The 17,662-nt window shown below is 43.9% G+C and overlaps 1 protein-coding gene across 1 annotated transcript in view; it reads right to left on the bottom strand.

The window, feature by feature from the left end:
• The window catches only part of LOC133364986 (macrophage mannose receptor 1-like), a 61,369-nt gene that overhangs the window by 10,270 nt on the left and 33,437 nt on the right, over positions 1 to 17,662 (bottom strand). Inside the window, exons 17-19 of the mRNA XM_061586140.1 lie at positions 14,971 to 15,113; positions 6,426 to 6,528; positions 2,130 to 2,362 (exon numbers count right to left, since the gene is read on the bottom strand). Coding sequence (XP_061442124.1) covers positions 2,130 to 2,362; positions 6,426 to 6,528; positions 14,971 to 15,113 — 479 coding nt within the window. The remainder of the gene's footprint in view (positions 1 to 2,129; positions 2,363 to 6,425; positions 6,529 to 14,970; positions 15,114 to 17,662) is intronic.

The following is a 17,662-nucleotide window of genomic DNA, read 5'->3' as shown; positions in this document are numbered from 1 at the left end:
AAATTCATGCTCAATTATTAGATAATTCCAAGCTCCTCATCCAGATTTGCTGGGTGATATAAAGCGATGTATTTACAGAAAAAATAAGCTTTTGGGGAGGGGATTGCCTTTGGATTACTTTTTCTTATTTTCTTGCTGCTATCTGCTCTGTTCTGGCATGCTCTGCTAAACTGAAGGCTTCAGGCCTACCCATTCATAGGTACCTATGTCTTTCTTTAATCTAATACTCTAGGAAACTTAGAGGGAAATTGTGTAAGTAGTGGGCAGGAGGAAGGCAGGAGGAAAATACATGATTTATTTTGTTAATTATAAAAACACAAACTAACATGCAAATATCTATCTATCTAATCTATCTATCTAATCTATCATCAGGGGCAAAAACCTGCAAGACAGCTAGATATACATCTGAGGAGGTTTAGTGTGGCATGCCCCATTGCCCGTCCTATAATTCTTGTCTCATACACTTGACCGACAGGGTGTTTATTGCTTTTGTGAACTTCTTGCACAGCACTGGAGTCTGAGACAGCTCTGGTTAGGACAGTCAGCTCAATTTGCAGGCTTTTTCACAGGATATGTAAACAAAAGCTGGGAAGAAACCTTTACTCAGCCTATGCTGAAAACAGAGGCTGGGAAGAGGCTGTTTAATTAGTCAAAACAAACAGTGGATGATCTAATCACCTACGCTGACAGGAGCTGGGAGTGAGCTTTACAGCTACATTCTCAGCTCCTGCTAGCACAAATTCAAGGACATTGACTCACAGGGAGTGATAAACAAAAGTCAGAAGTGTGAGATCTAAAGACAATGATCCCTGGGAAAGATAAAAATCTCACAGGTATAGGTGCCACCTGTGCCCCCTCCCAGAGGGTCTTTTTGGGTACAAATAAAGGGTCCTCGAACTGGGCATAAAACCCTTAACACCATCCAGAAGCCTTGACACCAGCCTGAAGGGAAGTGCAGCATGAGGTAAATCCAAGCAGGGCCATAAACGGGATCTCTCTGTATTTGCTGTCCGGGGCCTCCAGCAGGGAAAAAGGAGAACGTAAGCTCTGTGCTCATCATTAGCTGCTTTAAGTGTAAGTGCCTGCCGGCAAAACCAACAGCTTTTGAAATTCAATAAAGCACTGAATCTCCTTTCTCCACAAGTGTGTTTCATGGTCTTTCAGATCCCGAACTTTCTTGCCTCTGGGAAAAAACACCTTTGGCAAAACACTATCTATCAGATCACTTTAAGATATTTTCCAAGTTATTTTGCTGTAATGTCAAAGTATTATCTTTGTTTTATTTTCTGTCAATACCATAATATCATTAAGTTTTGTACATCAATAAACCAGTGTATTTGTTTCAGTTATAGTTTTGAGCTTGCATTTTTGAGTCATAGATTGTGTTTTCTTTCCTGTTCCACTGGGTTGCTGCTGAGCAAATAGAACCAGAGTGAAGAATCTAATGAAGGTTGATGCACAGGCCAGAGTTTGGCAGTGTACGCATGGGCTTTGATTGGATCTACTAATTTGGAATTTACTACCTTACTTTCACAGTGAAGGTATTGGATTGGTGTCTGGAAGCAGCAAAGGGCAGGATGGGAGCCAATAAACTGAAGATGAACCCTGATAAGGAGGTGCTGCGGGTGGGCAGTTCTTGTGTTCGGGAATTAACTGGAGATGCCCGAGATTGTACTTAGGGCCTTCTGCATGCAAAGCATGTCCTCTGCAACTGAACTGTGACTTGAGACAGAGTGAGGAAATTAAGTGGCTCTTTCATTTTTTGGGTGAACCTAAGAGGGGCTTTAGACATAAAAATTGTGATGGTGGGAAGGAAATTCAAGTGCACATCAGAAGTAGAGTGTATCTTCCTCTGTGGGGAAATATGGAAGCTTTTCCTGCATGTGGGAGACATGCAGGGATCGCAGTGTTATCAAACAGCTACATGCATTCAGCTGCTCACTTGTAGGCAATCCTTCACAAATGCTGCATTGAATGCACGAACTCTGACAGGAGAGCCTAGGGATATGCATGATGACAGGGGGTGGCCCAGTGGCAAAGGGTCACTCCTCCTTCTCCAAGTATTCTTTGTAAATTCTATAAAAGGGCTATGGACACTTTGTATCTACTGGCTATGGAAATTTTCTTACCATATTGCTGTTTAGACCAATCCACACGGGCTCCCTATATCTTAACACCTGTAGCCAAAGGAATGATTGAACGTAGGGATTCAAAATGCTAGCAAGCTCCGCCTTTTCAGAATTACATTTTTTTCTGGCCTCTTCCCATGTCATTTTGGGGCTAACGAGAGAGTAACTGCTGTTTCCAAAAAGGGTATAGAAAGAAGATGGAATTGTCGTTTCAGAGTGTGAAAACCCAGGATCTATAGCAAAGTAATAAAGAGAAAAGGCAGAGATCAGTTTAGACTATACAGAGCCCTAACATTTGATTTGACTTGACCCTGAAATTTCTGAATACTATTATCCCCCAACATTTAACATCTCAAAAGTACGAAAAATCTGAAGTGAAACATTTAAAAACCTTGAAAATCAACTTTTAAAATGTCAATAATAAGCCCTTGCCCCCAAAACTTCACCTGCTGTGTTTCAGAATTTGGGGATGCCAGTCAGCCTTGTGGTGGTGGTGCTAAATGCCAGGTCTGCCCAAAATAAAACATCTATTATCCGCATTTTGATTGCGGATGAGGGGGCAGACTTGGCATGTATATCTGAGACCTGGATGGATGAGCTCAGTGGCCAAGTGCTAACCCAGATGTGTCCACCTGGATCCTCGGTGCAGCACCATTCCAGGTCACTGGTATGGGGGGGGGCTGCAATCATCCTACAAGTTCCATCTTTCTTACCAGGAGACCAATCCACACTGTGTCTGGGTTCAAGGGATTGTTTGTAGTGTTAGCCAGAGAGACAGAATGGAGGTGTTGTTAGTGCACTGCCCACCCTGCTGCGCTACAACCTTCCTAACCGAGCGGGTGGAGGTAATCTTGGATGTGGTGTTGGAGACCCCTTTCACAGTGGTGCTGGGGGACTTCAATATCCATGCTGAGGCTGCCTCAAATGGGCCAGCTTGGGACTTCATGGCCTCCATGACAACCATGGGGCTATCTTAATACATCAACGGCCCAACATGTGGTTGGGCATACCCTCGACCTGGTCTTTGCCACAGATTGGTAGTACTCCACTGATGGGGGGGGGGCTCGCTGCGAGTCTGTTGTCATGGACAGATCATTCCCTGGTAAGGTTTGGGTTGAATGTGGCAACTCCACTCTGCAAGGGTGGAGGTCCCATTGAGATGGTCCACCCTCTAAGACTTATGGAATCTGATGAATTCCTGAATGCTCTGGGGGATTTTCTGGCTGAAATGGCTGGTGCTCCTGTTGAGACTCTTGTTTTATTGTGGAATGGTGAATGAATGCTTCTGAGTGCCATTGCTATGGAGCCTGCAGGTTACCTTGGTACTCTAGTGACTTGTGTGCAATGAAACAGGAGGGTTGGCAAATGGGGCACAGGTGGTGTAAATCTCAGTCTGAACCTGAATGAACATGAGTAAGGTTGCGCCATCATGCCTACTGTGTAGCAATTGTGGTGGCAAAGAAAGCTTACTTCTCCACCACCATTGCATCCATAAGTAGCCATCCACCAGAGCTTTTCTGAGTGGTGAATGCTGCTGACAGCATTGCTCTGACACCCTCAGAGACCTGCTGTAACTTTGGAAAGCACTTTAGGGACAAAAATGCTCAAATTCAGACAGAGTTGGATGTCATGGTTAGAGCAAGTTTAATGGAGGCATCCAGAGCACTATCTGATCCATCCGTACTGGAACAGTTTTAATTATTTTGGCCTGAGGATGTGGGCAAGCTGCTTGAAGAAGTGCAGTCAACCACCTGCCCCCTTGACCCTTGCCCATCTTGGCTTCTTAGAGCTAGCTGTAGGGGATTGACTGAGTGGGTTCAGGGAGTGATTAATGCTTCACTGGAGGAGGAGGAGGAGGTACCATTTGCTTTGAAGGAGGTAGTGATGTGTCCCCTTCTTAAAAAGACCACCAGGACCTAGAAGTGTTAAACAACTATTGCCCAGTGGCAAATATCCCCTTTCTGGACAGGTGGACAGGAGAAGGTGGTTGCAGTCTAGCTTCAAGAATGCTTGGCAGAAACTGATGGTTTGGATCTATTCCAGTCTGGCATCAGGCCTAGCCTTTGCACTGAAACTGCCTTGGCCGTCTTGGCTGATGATATCTATTGGGACAGATAGGGAGAGTGTGACCCTGCTCATTCTGCTTGCTCTCTCAGCAGCTTTTGATACTATTGACCACGGTATCCTTCTGGAGCATCTCAGGGAGGTGAGGGTTGGGTGCACTGTGCTTCAGTGGTTCCATTCATATCTCCAGGGCTGCTTCCAAAAGGTAGGTATGAGAGGTTACTGTTTGGCACCATAGGAGCTGTCCTGTGGTGTTCCACAGAGTTCTATTTTGTCCCCCATACTATTTAACATCTCTGTGAAGCCACTGGGAGGTCTCATCAGGAGATCTGGAGTGAGTTATCATCAATATTCAGATGACACCCAGCTCTATCTCTTTGCTCCATGTGAATCAGGAGAAGCAGTTGAGGTGCTGGACCGGTGCTTGGAGGTGGTGATGGGCTGGATGTGGGCCAATAAACTGAGGTTGAATCCTGAAAAGACAGAGGTTTGTGTGTCCAGAGTTCTCTACCTGGGAGGTGGGGGTATGGCCTGTTCCAGATGGGATTGCATTCTCCTTGAAGGAGCAGGTTCCTACTGTGGGAGTACTCCCAGACCTAACAATTTCACTGGAGGCTCAGGTGGCCTCAGTGGCTAGGAGTGCCTTTTTCTAGTTCTAGCTGGTTTGCTAACTTCGGCCCCTTTTGGAAGAGAAGACTTGGCCACAGTACTCCATGCTCTGGTAACTTCCAGATTGGATAATTGCAATGCACTCTACATGGGACTACCTTGAAGGTGACTCGGAAACTTCAGCTAGTCCAAAATGCACCAGCCACATTACTGGCTGGAGTTCCCTTTAGATCTCCTATAACCCCTGTTTTAAAACAACTGCGTTGCTTGCCAGTTCATTTCTGGGGCTAATTCAAGGTGCTCATGCTAGTGTTTAGAGCGCTAAATGACTTAGGTCCCAAATATCTGAAAGACTGCCTATTTCCCTACAGACCATCTTGGGCGTTGAGATCAGCAGAGGAAGCCCTTTTGATAGTTCCACCACCCTTGGAAGTTCAGGAGGGGGGTGTCCCGGGAGAGGCCATTCTCTGTGGCGGCCCCAAGTTGTGGAACTCACTCCCCACTGAGGTGCGTCTGGCAGCTTCGCTGTACAGTTTTAGGTGAATGCTGAATATGCACCTCTTTACTCTGGCTTTTGACACTAAGAAATGTATCATTAGGACCCACCCCATTTTGGGATTTTAGGTTGTTTTTAAATGGTTTTAATGTCATATTTTAAAATTGTTGTAACCCACCCTGGGACCTTTGGGTGAAGGGTGAGTCATTAATAATAAACAAACAAACAAACTATTTTTTCAAAGATGGATCCTGGCCAGGCCCCAGAATATATTTTCTTTACAGCCACAAAATTCCTAGCAAGTAGTCAACAGGCCCATTTGGTACTTATCTTCATTCTTTCCAGAGAAGTGCAGAAACTATTATTCAGTTATGCTTCCTATACATCATCATGACGAAACCTCTGTTCAGTTATTCAAAGTAAGTTCAAGAAACACACGAAGGTGGCTGTACATATGAGGATCTGTTCTTATATTCAAATGAAATTACACAAGTCAGGGGAAAAGCCTGCCACTTTGAACTGAGCAGGACTAAATATTATGGCACTAAAATAGAACTAAACTTAGGCCAGCAGCCTATTTTCATCCTATTTTAGGATGATCTGTAGAAAAATCAAGTTACATATCAATATCTCCCTGACAAGGTGCGCCTGGCGGCAACACTTATCTTTTCGGCGCCTGGTCAAGACTTTCCTCTTCTCCCAGGCATTTTAGCATGTGTTTTTAAATTGTGTGTTTAAATCGTGTTTTGTGTTTTAAAATTTGTATATTTGTTTTTATTGTTTTTAATTGTTGTAAACCCCCCAGAGAGCTTTGGCTATGGGGTGGTACCTACCTACCTACCTACCTAGCAAGCAAGCAAGCACATAGTTGTAGCTCTTTGGCATCACAGTTCATGTCTATGAATGTATAAAATCACATTGTCACAACTGCTGCTTTCGCTTCTTTATACTTATGAGTGTGGAATCTCTAATACATTTAAAGCTAACAACTGGGTTTTCCTTTTGACCAAAATGATACAACACAGAAAACAGACTTTGGACTCTATAAGGCAATCTCAAACCACCACCACCACCAAAATAAATAAATAAATAAATAAATAAATAAATTGCATCTTAAAAAAAAGTACCAGCGTTTTTTTGGCATATGTAGCTTTTCTCAGTAGAACATGGTCCATCTTTCCACATCCCTGCCAGTTTTTCAGGATTCTTCATCAAAAAAATGCAGTCTTCCTAAGGAATAAAAATACAACGAAGGAACAGGTAAAACAATATAGGGGGCAATTCTTTTGTCCCAGATTGTGCTTAGAATACTTTTCTGCTTCTCAAGCCAGATGAAATATTATTGTATGCTTCTTAGAGCCAAGTCTGTAGCTGTATACCTGTCCACTTTTCACCACTGCCCTGCTGAACCCAGGCCAGAAACAGCCTCCGCCATGAGATGAAATCTTGGAGCAGGATGCTGGACCCAATGTATACTGGGATCAAGGGGAGTTAGTGGAGCCTCAGAAAAACCCTGAGATTGCCACTACTCAGGGAGCCTGTAAAATCAGGGTACTGGACAAATGCTAACTGGTCAAACAGCCCAGCAATGGATTCCACAATCACCTGTGTGATCCCATGAGCAGAGATGGTGCAAAATTCACACCAAATCCCAGACTAAAGGTACACTGTATGTCTGGCAGCACAAGAACTATCTCTGGATTCTACTCAGGAGTAAGAATCAATAACTGATGCATGTTGTGGATCTGGGCCCTGCTGATGTTTCCAGGAATTAGGGCAGGATAGCAGGGCCAACTATAAAACTGTTCAGGCGATGCCTGTCTGTTGCTGGTATAACACCTTTTCAGACTAGGTCCTTGGCTTAAAGCACCTCCTACCTGGGTGGACAGCTCCTTTTGATTTCCCAGCAGCTCTGCCCTGCTGGACAACTCCTCTCCCTCACCAGTAGAGGGGGAAGCTGAGTCTTTCAGTTTTAGTCTTGGCAGAAATAGGACATCACCAATGAGTACTCCACCTAGCATGACAACTTTCTACACAGCTCTATGAACTGAGTAATCCACAGGAGGAAGTCCATGTCTAAGAATCAGGATTCAGGGCACTGTCTGAAAACTGATCTGGACAAAGAAAAGCAACCATGGTTGCAATTGTAGAGTTTTAAAGCAGGAGTGGGGAAGGAACCGTTTTACTCACCAGAAAGGTGTTTCTCAGTGGGCGCCAGGACACCGCCAAGTGGGTATTGTGTTCCTTGCTAGTGCTTGAGGCAGGAAAGAGTTAACACTCCAAAACGACCGTTAACGTGGCCCCTCCCACAGAGTGCTAGTTCGCCGTCTGGCCAAGCTTAAAATATAAACTTATACATATCTAAAAAACTGTGACAACATTAACTGTAATTATGAAAACATACATTTTACACTTAAATTGTAAAAATAACTATACAGTCTCTACTCAGAGCGACTGCCAACTCCACTGAATGATACATGGGATAGGAGTGATCATTGACTCTTCAGTGTCCACCTGTTTTATTATCATGTTTCCTGTCATTTGTATCGCAGGGTGGGCCTTGGCGGTGTCCTGGCGCCCACTGAGAAACACCTTTCTGGTGAGTAAAATGGTTCCTTCTCCAGTGAGCACCAGGACACCCCCAAGTGGGATGTTCCAGAGCTGACGTATTGATTGGGTGGGTACATAAATGTTCAATGATCACTCAGGACCTGCTGAATAACTCGCCTCCCAAAGGCTGCTTCAGCTGAAGCATAAATATCTATTTTATAATGTTTAGTAAAAGTATTAGGGTTTGCCCAAGTGGCCGCCCTACATATTTCTTGAAGAGATGCATTTGTTGAATAAGCTGCAGTGGCAGCTGCTGCTCTAGTGGAATGAGCAAGGATGCCTGAAGGTAATGGTATGTTTAGAGAACTGTATGCTAAGGCAATGCAGCCCTTAATCCATCTCGCCAAAGTAGAGGAGGACACCTTTTTACCGAGAGTAGTTGGGTGGTAAGAAACAAACAAAGAATCAGTTTGCCTTATTGGCCTAGTCCTATTTATATAGACTTTAAGTGCTCTCCTCACATCCTATGAATGCCAAGCGTGCTCTAGAGGATGCTTTGGCGAAGGACAAAATGTTGGCAATACTATTTCCTGCTGACAGTGAAAGGCTGAATTAACTTTTGGAACGAAAGTAGAATCTGTTCTCAAAATGACTCTGTCAGTATGGAAGATACATAGATGTTTTGCCACCGAGAGAGCTCCAAGTTCAGATACTCGTCTAGCTGATGTAATTGCTATGAGAAATAATGCTTTGAAGGAAATTATTCGTAACGTAGATGTTTTCAGTGGTTCAAATGGCGGTTTTTGAAGAGCTGCCAAGACCTTGTGAAGATTCCATGTTGGAAAACGATGATGAACAGGTGCTGACAATAGTGAAACCCCTCTTAGAAATTGTTTCATATAGGGATGAGCTCCCAGTGATGCATAAGAAGACTTAGACAGGACTGTTGACAACGCAGATGCTTGTCGTCTCAAAGTATTGGGTCTCAACCCATTCTTCAAACCAGCATTTAAAAAGGATAACACCTCTGTAATTCCCAACTTCCTAGGTGTAACATGATTCCTATTACACCATTTCAAAAAGGCCGCCCAGGTATACTGGTAGCTTCTTATTGTGGACTGTCTTCTAGATGTCAATATTGTGGTTACCACTTCCGTTGGTAATCCAGCCCTCAGCAGTTTGCCCCACTCAATTTCCATGCGGTTAAGCTCAACCATTGGAGATCGGGATGGCGAAGCGGTCCTTGTAGCAGCAAATCTGGTTGAAGAGGCAGACGTCATGGGGGCTCGACAGATAGGTTGACTATCTCTGAGAACCATGGCCTCCTTGGCCAATCTGGTGCTAGTAGAACAACATTGGCCCTCTCCATCCTTACCTTTTTCATTACCCGAGCTAGCAATGGAAAAGGAGGGAAAAGATACAGTGTTGCCTTCGGCCAAGGAGAATTTAGGGCATCTACACCCTCTGCTCTGAGAGATGGATAGCGAATGTAATACCTCTTCAGTTGATGATTGACATCTGAAGCGAAAAGGTCCACATCCATCCTTCCGAACCTGCTGCGTATCTGTTTGAACACATCTTTGTGCAACTGCCACTCTTCCAGCAACATCTGCTGTCTGCTTAACCAGTCGGCTTGTACATTCCCTATATATTCCGCTGTCAATGATTGGAGCATGTGCTCTGCCCAGGAAATTAGTAGAGATGCCTCCTGATGAAGAACGAGTGACTTCGTCCCTCCTTGATGATTTATGAACGCTTTCACACAGTTGTTGTCTGTTCTCAGCAGCACATGTTTGAGATGGAATAAAGGCACGAAATGTTGCAGCGCCAACCATGCTGCCCGAAGTTCTAGTAAGTTGATGCTTTGGTTTGATTCGTGAGGGGACCAAGATCCCTGCAGGATTTGACCTCTGCAGTGAGCTCCCCACCCCTGGAGACTCGCATCTGATGTGACAGTCTCCCGTGGTGGGTCCTTTAAGAAAAGTCCTCTGTGTAGATTGCAATCCTTTGTCCACCAATGAAGAGCAGTTCTCAATCGTAACATCAGAGGAACCTGGAGATGCATGGAATGTGCTGTCTGCCACTGGTATGGTAACAGTGTCCATTGTAGAGGATGAACATGAAATCTGGCCCATGGCGTAACTTGGATAGAGGAAACAAGCATGCCTAAAACCTGTGCTAAGACCATTAAGTCCTCTGCAGGCTTCGCTAACAATGGTTGAACAACCAACTTTATCTTTTGAACTCTGTCTTCCGAAAGAGAAATTGTCTCCAGTTCCGTATCTATCATTGCTGCCAAATGCTGTAAACGTTGTTGAGGGAACAAATGACTCTTGGGTATGTTGACTAAGAATCCGTGAGCGTGGAGAACTGCTAGTATGGTGTGAACGTCCTGATAAGCTGACTGTGCTGTGTGTGAACGAATCAGAATGTCGTCTAAATATGGGTAAAGATTCAACCCATGTTGACGGAGATGCGCTACAAGGGTCACCAGAATTTTTGTGAAGACCCTCGGCGCTGACGCCAAGCCAAAGGGCATTGCCCTGTACTGATAGTGTTGATTGTTGTAAACAAAGCGGAGGAACTTGTGGTGCTGCGGATGGATTGGCTCATGTAAATATGCTTCGGTTAGATCTATGGAAGCTAGGAAGTCTCGAGGATGAATAGCTTCTTTTATGGACACCAATGTTTCCATGCTAAATTTCCGGTATCTGACAAATCTGTTTAGAAATTTTAGATCGAGCACCGCTCTCCAATTGTTTCCTGTTTTGGGCACAAGAAAGAGAACAGAATAAACCCCTTGAAATTTCTGGTGCTGCTGAACCGGTTCTATGGCTGCTATCTGCAACAGATGTTGTATTGCCTGTTGTAGTAGCCTGCTCTTCTTGGGATGTGCCGAAACAGGTGACGGGAGAAATCTGTTTGGAGGCGTAGCCTGAAACTCTATCTGATACCCATACTGTAGAGCATTCTTTACTCAGCGGTCTGATGTTGTCAGCTGCCAAATGTGTGCAAATTTCAGCAGGCAGCCTCCCACTGGTATCTGCAATAAGTCAGAATTGTCTTTGTTGCCTTCTACCTCTGTGGGTAGCTGAGAATGTATTTTGCGCTGCTGATTGTTGTTGGTTGCGCAACTGGAATCTTGGACGACCCCAAACTTGTCTGTTAACACGGAAATCTCGCCCCCTTCCTCCAAACCTAGATGGACGAAAGGACTGGTATGGCTGAAAACGGCGAAAAGGTCGCCTGTCATCTCATCTTTTACTTGTTACTGGCATTGCCTTCTTCTTGTCTCTTGTTTCAACTAGTACTTCACTGAGCACATTTTCACCAAATAATTTCTTGCCTGCATATGGTTCTGTCGCCAACACCATGCGAGAAGAAACGTCCGTCTCCCAATGACGAAGCCACAAAATACGCCTACCTACAACTTCAGCAGCCATGGCTCTAGCTGCGAATTGAGTAGCATCCATTGTTGCATCTGCAATGAAAGCTTGTGTCCTTGATACCTTCAAAATTGTTTTCCTAAGTCTGTCTTGGTCTTGATCTGGATTTTCCGAAACTTCATCTAACCACAATAATGCAGCCCTTGAAAACACAGATGCTGCTATAGATGCACACACCGACAAGGCTGACGCTTCATGGACCTTTTTAAGTGCCATATCTAACTTTCATTCTGTAAGATCTTTCAATTGAGCATCCCCTTCTCTTAAAAGGAAGTTTCTAGAAACTAAGGCAGAAATTGGAGAATCAATGTCTGGAGTTTTCAGCTGCTCCATAAACTCTGGCTCCAATAAGTATAGTTTCTTAGCATACGTCATTGACTTGGTAGACTGAACTGGTGAGTCCCATTCAGATTTCACTATTTGTCTGAGCAGTGATGGTACCTTCATGACCTTATTGGTAGACTTTGTTTCCGGAAGGACAGATGCTCCTCTGGAGGTAGAAGGTGCCTGTTCTGTAACAACATCATGCAAATCTAAAGCCGCCATAGCCTTGCATAGCAGAGGCATATAGTAAGTGCTATGAAACAACCTATTGGAGTGGTACTCTTCTGGTTGTGAAGTATCACTCCATTCATCTGATTCATCTTCAAAATCAAGCACTGAATCATCGTGCATAAACTGTTGCCTAGCAAACTTTGATCTGTCTGGTCTGTCAGCTAATAAGCCCTGTGCTCTACCCCTGGCCACATCATGGGGATCTGGTGATCCATTTGCAAGTTCAGTGTGGAGCTCATGTTGCTCAACTTCAGGGAAACCTGCCTGATTCATCTGATCACTGCACTGTCGTATATTGTGTTGCCAGTGACTTTGTCCTGGTGCATGACTGCGCTGTTGTGCCTGTACAGGAACCACTTGAAAAGACTGGTGAAAAGCAGCTAGTTCTGCTGATATATCACCCATGAGAGCCTTTCTAATATAATTTAATTCTGCAGCTCCTAAATGAAAAGACTTCACCTGTTGAAGTTCCTGATCTGAACACGAGGTGGCAAGAGAGGCCATCTGTGTGGAGTTGAATTGATGCTGGTTATGATTAGTTCTCTCACGCAAAACTCTGTGCTGCTGTTTATGACTGTGCTCATTAGCTGCAATATCACTTACAGGCTCTAAAGCCCCAGTGCTCTGTGGAACCTCAGGGTGATGAATATTAAAACCTGTAAATTCCTCATCATTTTCCTCAGAATCTGAGCAAAAAAGGACTGAAGGATCTGGAATCTCCTCCTGCTGTGGGGGAAATTCAGCATTTACTGTACTCAACTGCTGTGATTGCTGTCCTAGATACAGCGCCCTTCTGGTTTGTAAGGAAGCATTTTTCTTATATTCTGTGGCTTCCTCAGCAGCAACCCTTCCTGATTGCTCTGCTGTATGGCTAACTGTATGTTTTGTTTTAGTCATATGCTTGCGTCCTGATCGCTCTGCTACCACAGTGCTGACAGGCTTTTCTGCACCTTTAACTGCTTCCATACTTTTACGTCCTGATTGCAGTGCTACCGCACCAGCTAGAGGAGATGCAGTATTGTTAAATGCTTTTAAATTTTTCCACCCTGATTGCTCTGATACCTCATCGCTTATAGGGGAAACAGGTGCATGTTGATTAACGGCCGTTCTCTGTGCTACCGCAAGAGTGATTGGGCCATGCGGTGCCTGTGAGGCTGTTTGATTAAAATGGTGACCGTCTTCGAAAGCACTGCAACGGCTCGTCTTTTTAACTGCTAGTTCATGCGAGCAAGCTGTAGGTGCTACCGCACCAAGCGCTGCAACCGTTCGTTTGGAAAGCCTTGAAGAGACACTTTTTTGCTCCTTAGGCATTTCGCTTTCAGCAGGAAAGACCAATTTATAATGGGAAGAAAGCTACTGTGCAAATCATTAAATGAGGGAAAATCACCCCGGAATTCATGAACGTAGGGAAATATCATTAAAAGTAAAATCCACAGAGAAATTTATTACTGACGAAAACCTCCCTGGAAATTCATTAAATGAGGAAAATATTAACGGAATGCATAAATAGAAAATCACAGAGAAATTCATTAGTGAGGAAAATCTACCCGGAAAACCATTCAGTGAGGGAAATATCACTAAGGGAATGCATTAATTGGAAAAATCACAGAGAAGTTCATTTCTGAGGAGAAAACATTGTATTAATTAATCTTAGGACTAACACCTATATACAACACTGAGAGAAGAGTTAAGGGAACATTGACTGCTAATAAATAACATAAATAGAGAAAAAGATAAAGATATAACTCGGCCAGACTGAAGAGCAAGGAGAAAATCAGTACTGCTCAAGCGAGGCAGGAAAATGAACTGGCACTCCGTGGGAGGGGCCGCATTAACGGTCATTTTGGAGTGTTAACTCTTTCCTGCCTCAAGCAAGGAACACAATACCCACTTGGGGGTGTCCTGGTGCCCACTGGAGAAACTATCTTCTCTAACGCCCATGGGTTACTCATAATGACATCAGGTGATGAGACACTTTGGAGCCCTGACAAGGAGCTGATCATCAGGACTTGAAAGGGCTGGGCAGGGCTTTTTGCAAGCCCCTAGCAAAGAACCCCACACAGTACTTTGAAGTACTGACAATCAACTGACTGACAGCACTTCAGAAACCCCTTTTGGCCCAGGTGATTGGCAAGTGAGTGTGGGTTGGCCAGAAGGACCTGGCAGACCAAATGAGGGGACCTGACGGGCCTGCTGTTGGAGGTTCCCCACTGCTACTTTAAGGAAGGGGTGTCAGGTGTGAGCATCAAATGGAGCAATAACCATTGATCACTCCCTGTAGACAGTATTCTTGCAACTATTTCAACATGCTTCTGACTCGTATTAAGCCCTAATACAAGAAATCACTGCTGCTGAGAATTATGGCAGCACTTATAGGCCAGAGGATGAAGGAAGGTGTGAAATGAGTGAGATGCTGCTCAGAATTTCTGCATTCCCCAATTCAGAGAGAGATGTATGGTTGAAGTAAATGCCAATGCTGCAGTGTGTTTTGGGAAGGAAGGAGTTCACTCTAACTAGGAAACTCAACATTGATAGATTTTCCCCAGTCCTTCTCCTACTGGCAAAATGCAAATATTAGACAAGTGTCCTAGAGAGAGGCAGGGCAAATTTTTTAACTCTTAAGGCTTAATTTAATCAATGCAGTTAATGCACCAATGACTTCAAGTCAAAATGTTCAGAGGCTCTTCAGATTGCGCTCACAACCCTGGTGCCTACGTTGGATACTTTTCCTTATATTTTATTATTTATTTACCTATTTCTATAAATTCTATCCTGCTTCTCTTCAGAAGTGGATCTCAGCAATTTAAAATACAATATACTGTAAAAAAAAAAGGAAACTAAGAATTCATCATAATTACCAATCCATCTGTATAATATATAAACATGGCCAGGTTGCCCTGTGCACAGCATGTGCATTTACAACCAATTCAGAAGAGAAGTCTTCAGCTGGCACCAAAAAATAAACAAAATAGGCATCAGCTGAAGATTGCAGGGGAGAGCATCCCATTACCAGGGTGCCAATGCCAAGAAGGCCCACTGAATATATAACTTCACTGCAGAGTAGAGAAAACATTTCTTTTCTCTGAAAAAAAAGAAGAAAGCCTTCGCAGGCAGGACTTACACCATAACGTGGAAAACCTTTGGCCCAGTTTGTATAGTAGACCCCACTTCCATCTGTCCATACAAATTGGTGCTCAATATTAATATCATTCAGTCCAATCCAAGGATGAGTTGAAATACTTTTTAAGTGCATCGTGAGAAATGCTGAATGAAAACAAAGACACATTTCACCATGAAGGATTTGGCAAACACATACCCTTCACCTGCAGTAATTAATGTAAGATACTATGAACTGATCTACACATATTTTGTGTTCATTTTGTATGTTTAAAAAAGTATTTCTTTAATGCAGGAGTTGCCAGTGTTAGGTCCAAACTTAACATGCGAGCCGTCTGTCTCCTCAACTCGCATTCACCCGGGAGGGGTGCGGAGATGAGGGCAATTTTAACCCACTATCAGAGATCAAGTAAGCGCAACACAATTCCTTTGCAAAGGGGAACCCAATACTTACAAGCCAAAGGCAGGTCAGCGTGGGAACCCGTTTTATTGATAGGTCAGAGAATATATAGTCTTTACCCTGAAAAGTTACAATATTGGGGAGCAGCGTCATAAACTACAACGAAACATTTCATTGTCACCATACCCTAAAAACATGTAAAGGAGGTGAAGGGATGCAGAGGAAGAACATAAGTAGAAACATCAAAATATCTTTTAGACTATGGGTCTGCGTATTTCACATGTCCTTGAGATAAGCGCTCTGTGACTATGGGAACAAAAGAGATACTGAGCAGGAGCCCCTAGCTGCAACCAGGCACCCCTCAAGTGACGACAGATTAATATTGCTAGACTTACATGAGAAGATTGTGGGGTAGTTGGGGAGCTTTAACATTTCTATACATGTTATGATTTGCAACTATAAGTGAAGCAATCAACTTCAGTGTGATACAAGATGAAAAGGGAATAGTGGGCAGGGAAATCTCCAGCTTAAACCGGCTTTTATTCTTTGAGCCACTGGAATGAGAAATGGTCAGGTCACCAGAAAATATACCGACATTTTATATCAAAAGTCAATTAGAAGCCACTCTGGTGCTACTCTTAATATTGCTTGTGTCACTTTAAGCAAGACAGAAGGCATAACCAAAATGTTAAATGCACCTTTTAAATTTTTACCTAACACCAGTGTGGCGCCCTTCAGATGTTATTGGACTATATCCCTGACCATTGGCCAAGACTGGCTGGGGCTGATGGGAATAGCAGTCCAACAATATGTGGCAGACACCACATTGACTTCCCTTGCTTTAAGGGAGCAAAATATATTTTTAAAAATGCTTTGCTGCATCAGACCAAAGGGCCACCTAATCCAGTACACCACATTCTGCACCTAAAAAAACCACACTCAAATATGCCACAGTTACAATAAACATTTCTTGCTTGTTTTTAGCTTAGGAAGGGTTTAGATTTGAATTGGAAGGATTTCAGGCAAAGAAGGGAAGTCACGATTTTGCCTTTTGTAACATTTGGAACCATCACTCATTTTTCACCATCACCTATTTTCCTTTCAAAGTGACATGGCAATTAAGACCAGTTATCTTATTATACAGCCACAAGAGCGGCTGTATACTATAGCCAGTGTGGATTTTTCACATTCCTCAATGTTACATTGAAAATACCCCCATGCCATTCTGATGGGTCTCATAAACTCATTTTAAAACAAAACCTTACAAAACTTATAATCCTGAACTCAGAAACGCTTGCTTAACAACCCTCTCAATTTTCATGGTGATACACAAAACAGTCAGAAAGAATTGATAGTTCAAAGTCTAAAGAGAGGGGGGAAAACCAAGACCCCTTTAGAACTTCTTTCTTTCAGAGTTCTGAGTACCTGTAATCCTGTTACTGACCTTGCCCCATACTCTGATCTTCTGCAGTTTAAAAGTTAAAAAATCCCTGGCTGATTCTTAATTAATTTAAGAAATTTTGCATTGAACTGAATAATAACGTCGGGCATGGTCAGTAAGAACCAACTGTCAGTGTTCTAAAAGCCAGACTCCCAGCTGCTGGGCTTGCCTGATCAGGGGGCGACACCCACACCAGACTTTGATTTCACATGAGACATTCATGGCTTCCCCCAAAGAATAGTGGGAAGTGTAGTTTGTGAAGGGTGCTGAGAGGAGATTCCTATTCCCCTGACAGAGCTTGAGTGGCCAGAGTGGTTTAACAGTCAGCCACTCTGACTGAAGGTCTGTGAGGGAAACATGGCATCTCCTAGCAACTCTCAGAACCTTTCACTAACTACACTTCCTAGAGTTCTTTGGGAGAAGCTGTGAGTGCCTAAAGTGAAATAAGAGTCTGGAGTGGATGTGGCCAGCGAAATAAGAAGGACACATCAGCTTGGATTGAACAAGGGCCACTTTATTAAACTATACAAAAACACCTTTTAAAGTGACCTGCAGAGGGAAACCTAGGTGCGGAACTATCTATAAGCAAGCATCTTGCCATACAGCTCATGGGCGACCAGCCCCTGCTTGGGACAAGGGCAAGCCCCATCTGCTTACCCCTTCCGCCAGCCACACCCAGTAGGTGAGTAGGGGGGCCTTCTCAGGTCACCACCCCCCGGGGCCGCACAACCCTCGGGTGGATGAGTCAAGTTGGCCCCAAAAGCAGCCCATATCCTGCCCTCAAGCCGCAAAGCTCTGACAGACAGGCTTCTGGAACTGCCAATCACCTCCAAAGGTGCCTAAGGGGGCCACCGA

The sequence above is a fragment of the Rhineura floridana genome, chromosome 10 (assembly GCF_030035675.1).
Source record: "Rhineura floridana isolate rRhiFlo1 chromosome 10, rRhiFlo1.hap2, whole genome shotgun sequence".
In the NCBI taxonomy this organism is placed as follows: Eukaryota; Metazoa; Chordata; class Lepidosauria; order Squamata; family Rhineuridae; genus Rhineura; species Rhineura floridana.
Note: the sequence above shows the minus strand (reverse complement) of the source record. Positions and strands in the feature narration are given on the sequence as shown.